This window comes from Equus caballus, chromosome 3 (assembly GCF_041296265.1).
Source record: "Equus caballus isolate H_3958 breed thoroughbred chromosome 3, TB-T2T, whole genome shotgun sequence".
In the NCBI taxonomy this organism is placed as follows: domain Eukaryota; kingdom Metazoa; phylum Chordata; class Mammalia; order Perissodactyla; family Equidae; genus Equus; species Equus caballus.
In genome coordinates this window covers 67,739,728-67,746,254 of record NC_091686.1, presented here as the reverse complement: position 1 = coordinate 67,746,254, position 6,527 = coordinate 67,739,728, and the positions used below count along the sequence as shown (strand labels likewise).

General features: G+C 39.6%; 1 protein-coding gene across 1 annotated transcript; it reads left to right on the top strand.

The window, feature by feature from the left end:
- Positions 1 to 4,481: 4,481 nt before the first annotated feature.
- Positions 4,482 to 6,057, top strand: PPBP (pro-platelet basic protein). The gene is made up of 3 exons (XM_005608719.4): positions 4,482 to 4,767; positions 5,099 to 5,246; positions 5,388 to 6,057. The coding sequence occupies exons 1-3, from the start codon at positions 4,641 to 4,643 to the stop codon at positions 5,533 to 5,535; spliced, it is 423 nt and encodes a 140-aa protein (XP_005608776.2). The 5' UTR covers positions 4,482 to 4,640; the 3' UTR covers positions 5,536 to 6,057.
- The last annotated feature ends 470 nt before the right edge of the window (positions 6,058 to 6,527 follow it).

Below are 6,527 nucleotides of genomic sequence, written 5' to 3'. Positions count from 1 at the left end.
GTCCCTTTAGGCTGTGGGCTATGCCAGAGATGGCCTCAGTTGTGAGCTATCTGCAGCTATCATTCCCAGCAGCTGCAGAAAGCCAGGGTGCACCACCCAGAGGACCCTGAAAGGGCATCTAGGTAGTACATCATGGGTTCAGAGGGCAGGGGAGGGGAGGAAAGGGGAAGAGAGGAAATAGGAGAGAAGAAAAAAGGAGAGAAGAGGGGAAGGGAGGAAGGTAAGGGGAGGGAGGAGAGTGGAGGGCTGTGTTTTGTTTTTTATTTTCTTTCTCTTTCTTTTTCTTCCTTCCTTTCCCTTCCCTACTCTCACCTCCCTCTTTCCCTTCCTCCTCACCTCCTTCTTCCCTCCCTTCCATTCTTCATTTATTCCTGAGAAGTAAAATGCTGCTACTTAAAAGAGGAGGTGGACTAAGGTGCCCCAGCAGAAATCTCAGCCAGCAGCCAGCACCTCCCACATGGATGAGGCCGTTATGGACTTCTCAGCCATTCCCATTGCCCTCCGACTGCAGCCACTTACCTGGACTCAGGCAAGATTGACAGCAGAAGACTCTCTCTTTAACACACAGAATTCTCAGAAGTAATAAATTTTTGTCGTAAGCCACTAAGTTTGGGATTGGCTTGCTAAACAGCAAAAGAGGATCATCATGCATCTGATGTTGAAAAAATAGCATTAATCAACCTAAAATTAAAATTCTCAGGCCCGCAAAACTTTTCAGTGCTTCTGTGTAATAGGACCCAGGAAGATAGTTCCCCTTCAACTCTCCCACCCTCCTGGCTCTCCTCCCACACCCACCCCATGCTTCACCTCTGGACGGTATGCATCTTCAACTGAATGAGTGCCGGAGTAATTGAGGTCTGGACCATTCTTGTCAACTCAGAGTTACATGGAAAACACATTTGGTTCCAGCACTTACAGGAAATCGTTTGTTGGCTAGTATTTCAATTTGCTGATTAAGGCACTTTAACAAACTGACCCCAAATTTTATTATCCTTAAGATTTTCTGTACCAATTGCTTTTATGATGAACTTGCAGGTGACAGCTTATTTCCTTTATATTTGAGAGATGTCAGTCAAAATGTGCTATGTAAGGCAGAGTTAGTAGATGTCTTAATTTTAGTGGAAATGTTCCTCCAATGTCTCTAGATACTTTCTTCTGAAATAGCTAACAGATAAGTTGTGTTTTGAGTCTTAGAAAACTTGTTAGTTTCCTGAATGACTCTGCTATTTATACAGTGACTTAAAGGAAAAAACGATAAAGTAACTTACCACAAAAAAAAAAAAAAGAAAAAAAGGAAAACCAACCAGGCTGACAATGTAAGATTCACAAAAAGGCTATCAAGTTATTTTTAAACTCAAGAACCTCTGACACTAGTTTTCTATCATGTATTTAAATTATAATTTTGTATACATTAACTTCTTTTCATTGAATAACCAATTTTGAAATATCTTTTACCCATTTATGTACAGTCAGTTTATCTTTGTCTATACTGTGTTTCTTTTCATGGAAATCAAAGAAAATAATGCGAATGGCAGTAACAGCAGTTACTAGTAGTAGTAATAATAATAGATTAGTATTTATATTTTATTGCTTTGTGCAAATATTTGAGATTTCACTTTTAAAAAAGAAATAGTTAAATGTCTAAGCTACACAACAAAGCGAACTTTGCAATGCCTGGCACGTAGCAGGTACTTAATTCATATTTATTGAATAAATAAAAACTAGCAAAAGTTAATTAACCTCAAATGCTGACTAATAAGCCTGTGAAATTTTAGTGACACAAGAAATTCGTTAACACTTCCTCATGAATCTTGCTGACGTATCTTTTGTGACAAAACACGTTTGTTGATTAAGACAATGACTGGATGATACTCTGCTACATATCTACCTCTTTCCTGGCCCCAACTAGCTCAAATAGTATCATTAGCCGAGAAGAATTTCTACATAGCTTCTTCAAAAGGATTAGGAATGGTTGAGTAATCTTAGTAAATGAACCAGGAAAGAAATCTTGATAGTGTTTTTACCAGGGGGAAAATGTCCAGTGAACCAACAAATATGGTAAACAATATATGCGGGGGGATTGTGATGGACAGAAAAAGAAAGATCCTGCAAATAATGCTAAAAACTTTTATACCTTGCTCAGGAGATGGTTTTGAGCTTATGTTTAAATAAGCATACATCTGATTTGTGAACCAACAATATTTCAATCACAATAATGGGGAAATGCTATAAAGTCATCACTCAGGAAGAACTAGAAAAATGGGTGCTCTCTTTCTTCTGTTTCCTGTGGTGATTCTCCCCACAATTCACCCCACATCTCAGCTCTGAGAAGGATTCCAATTTTCAGTTTAAGCTTTTCCTTAAGCTTGCTTCTTAACCTACGAATTTCTGGGATTGAGAGAGATGGAAAATCATTTTAATTTAATATGTTTTACTGCTAGACTGTAAATTATAAGAAGAAAACAAATGAGGTGGAGAAAAATAAGAAATAAACTGAAAAACAGAACCTAAGAACTTAAATAGGCTTAGTCAGTAACTGTTAAACAGGGATAATTGGCTTAAAAGTTAAAAAATAAGGGGCTGGCCTGGTGGGGTAGTGGTTAAGTTTGCTCCCTCCCCTTCAGCGGCTCAGGGTTCGCCGGTTCGGATCCCAGGTGTGGACCTATGCACCACTTATCAAGCCATGCTTTGACAGGCATCCCACATATAAAATAGAGGAAGATGGGTTCAGATGTTAGCTCAGGGCCAGCCTTCCTCAGCAAAAAGAGAAGGATTGGTGGCAGATGTTAGCTCAGGTCTAATCTTCCTGAAAAGAAAAAAAGTTGAAAAATACAAAGATTGGGAAAAATTATTAGTAAATATTAGCAATCTTTCTTTTGGCAAAAAGTAATCTTGTACATTTACTATTTTGAGAGTTTCTTCTAGGATTTTAAAGGTATAAAACAATAAGCAAAAAAGAAAATAGGAACTTTAAATATTGTATAAGATTTGTATATGGTTCTAAGAGGAAGACAATTTGTGGCCAGGGCCTCATCCTTTATGCCCATCCTTCCAAATCACCTTTTTATATCACAGGTACTTTGGCCATGTGGAGTTTGGCTTGAGAATGTGGCTGATTAGAGAGGAAAGAGAAACTTTCCTTCACATGATACATATTCATTGATTTATTTACTAACACTAAGACTCACTGTCTATTGCATTATCCTACAAGCTACAGGATACATGAGGCATCAAAGAAACCTTGGACATGCCTCTGCCTTCAAAAGTGTACAGTCCAGTTGAGGAAGCCAGTCTTATGGATGGGCCAGAGACCCAGACAAAAACATATACAAGCCAGCATGTGTGAGTTCACCTCTGTATCTCTGTGGAGCTTTGTCCATATCATGTAGGGTTTGAGATCGAGGCCCTTAATTAGGGTCTGAGAATTGAAAAATACAGATCTGATTACAGTTTGGATAATGCACAACTAGAAACACCCTCAGGGTGACCAATAAGACAGAGGTTGGATGACAATTGCCCAAGCCATGGAACGTCACGCAGCCATTAAAAAGAATGGGGTAGAACTCATTGAGGCAGCATGAATGGATGCTGAAAACATTTTGAAGGTCAAAAGCTGTATAATTATCCCATTTATATAGAAAGATCTATGACTACCTCTATGTATATATATGTGTATCTCTATGTATTATGTGTGTCTCTATGTATATGTATGTTTATAAACACAGATAGAATTGAAAATGAATGCCAAATTGTTACCACCAGAAAGTGGGAACGTGGAGTAATGATGAAGAGGAAGTTGCATGTTTTATTCCACGTATATCTGCAGCGTATGAATCTTTTAAAATAAATTGTTATATATTTCTCTGTTAGATTACAAATAAAAGGAAAAATAAAGATGCTGGGTTTTGCTTTTTGGGGTATATTTTGATGGTAGAAACAAGTAGTTTATTTTCTAACACAAGGGAGGATGTTTGCTTCCAGTTTCTGGATGAAATTACAAAAGGCAACACATTTGGAAGACAGAAAGAAGCCCATAAACTAATATGCAAAGTGAAGTTTTGATGGCAATTGGCTAGTATTTTAGCCACATACTCCAAAGGAACCCCAACATTTATCAACAGCCAGGGTAGGAATATCTGCTTTCCTTGACAACCGGAAAGGGACGATAACTCTCCTTTCCAAGGGCCACATATTTATGCTTTCAGGTACTAGTCAAGTGTCTATTAGGCCTATGAATTGCATTATAGGAAAGGCAGGGAATATTACATAGTTATACAAGGAAAATACATGCAATATTTCATTCCAGTTCTTACCTAAGGAGAGAGTTAAATATGTGTAAGGAAGATAGGATTGAGAAAGGAAGAGTGAAGTAATGCATAAAATGAAATTTAGCAGGAAATTTGACTTGCCTGGTGTTTATCTGGGTTGGGCACAATTCGACCACTGTTATACGTAAATTACCACACATCCTTACTTCCCCTATCCCTGCGCTTTTTCTCCTTACTGGTCTTGAGGGAGTACGTATAAAAGACATCAGGAGAGCTTGAAAAGCTACTTCGCTGCAGACTTCTAGGCAGAGATTCACCCCCACACTGCGCTCTCCTTGCTCTGGGAACAACTCTAGCTCAGTCTTCTCCACCATGAGGCTCAGGCCCAAGGCCACCTCCTCCTGTACCAGTGTCAGCCCACTTCAGGTCCTGCCGGTCTTGCTGCTACTCTCACTACTCCCGACCACGCTGGTTTCCTCCACCATCACCATCGGAGAAAGTAAGAGAAACTTAATTCCCTTACCTGAAAGTGGAGTCCCGCTTCCCTGCAGCTGTGGCTGCTTCTGCTGCAGCTGTGTCTTGGGGAAAGACTGTCCAGGCGCTCCTGGGGCTGGAGAGGCCATTATACTAATAACTCTAAATAGAGGAGCCATGCTTAATGGGTACTCAACGTGTGCCAGGCATTCTGCTAGAGTACTTTACTAAAGGCTTACAGATCATCTTCACAATGGCCTTGTGAGAGAGGTAGAATTCACAAAGGGGCCTGAGGAAACAAGTTAATAGATAAGATCCCTAAGACAATCATGACCACTAACAGAGTGGTTCCACAGTTTCTACCCTAGCCAAAAGTGTGGACGATGAGCTGTATGCTGAACTTCGCTGCTTGTGTGTGAAGACCACCTCTGGCATTCATCCCAGGATCATCCAAACTTTGCAGGTGATCAGGGCAGGACCCCACTGCAGCAAAGTCGAAGTGATGTAAGTCCCTGCTTCTGTTTCATTGCCTCTTTAGGGAAGCCCTCCACCTCTATCCCCACCAATGCTGGTTTATCCAGCCCCGTGGATCCCTTCTGATAGTCAGGCCTGCACACTCACAGATAATTCTTTTCTCTCTTGCAGAGCCACACTAAAGAATGGGAAGGAAATCTGCCTGGACCCAGGAGCTGTCAGAATCAAGAATATAGTCCAGAAAATTTTGGAAAGTGATGGATCAGCTGCTTCATCTGTTCACATTCTGTCAAATCTTTCTGATTCCCAGGAAGAGTAAGAGTTTGATGCCTTGACTTTCTAGAGTTCTTATTTATCCAGGATGCCAATTCATACTGGATTAAACTTTGGATATGTTTTCCACCTTGTCTCAAAAAGTTACATGTTATTCTGAGAAGGCTGGTTAACAGATGACAAGATGAAAGTAAGCAAGCCTAGTTTCAAAATATGGTATATGGTTTACTCTCTAAATTTTGGCTGAATGTGGTACTGTGCTTTGCATTTCTTTATTTAAAAATGTCTTTCCTAATACATTTGTGTTAACTTCTTTTGCTCTACTTTGCTGTTGGTCTAGATGTGCCCATGGTGATTAATAGATTCCATAATGGTCAATGATATTAGAAATTACAGAGTCCAGCATAGAACACTTGCTCAATAAATGTTTATTAATATGTTTAGGGACTTAATAACATTTTTCGTTGTCTTAGTCCTAGGATGTCTTGTTTCAAACATTCTCAAAAAGATTTTTATAATGTTTATTTTAGACTTCAAATCCTAAAAATAATAAAGTTGTAGAATGTGAGTCTTGTCAGCTGTGGTTATTCACTTTAAAGCAAATATATTTAATACTAGTAGAGCAAAAAATATACACGACAAAGAGTATTAACATGCTCCATAAAAAAACTCCAGTATTTTCTACAAGAAAAATAATATTAATAATAATAATACCAGTTCTGCATTGTTAGTGCCATCGAGTTGATGCCGACTTCTAGTGCCCCTGTGTACAGGAGAGCAGAACTCTGCCCAGTGTTTTTGCGCCATCCTCTCACCTTCCAGCGCTACATCAGACAACACTCCACTGCTATTCATAGGGTTTTCACGGCCAATTTTTTCAGAAGTGGGTGGCCAGGTCCTTCTTCCTACTGTGCCGTAGTCTGGAAGCTCTGCCAAAACCTGTCCACCAAGGGTGACCCTGCTGGTATTTGAAATACCAGTGGCATAGCTTTCAGCATCACAGCAACACACAGCCACCACAGTATGACAACTGACAGA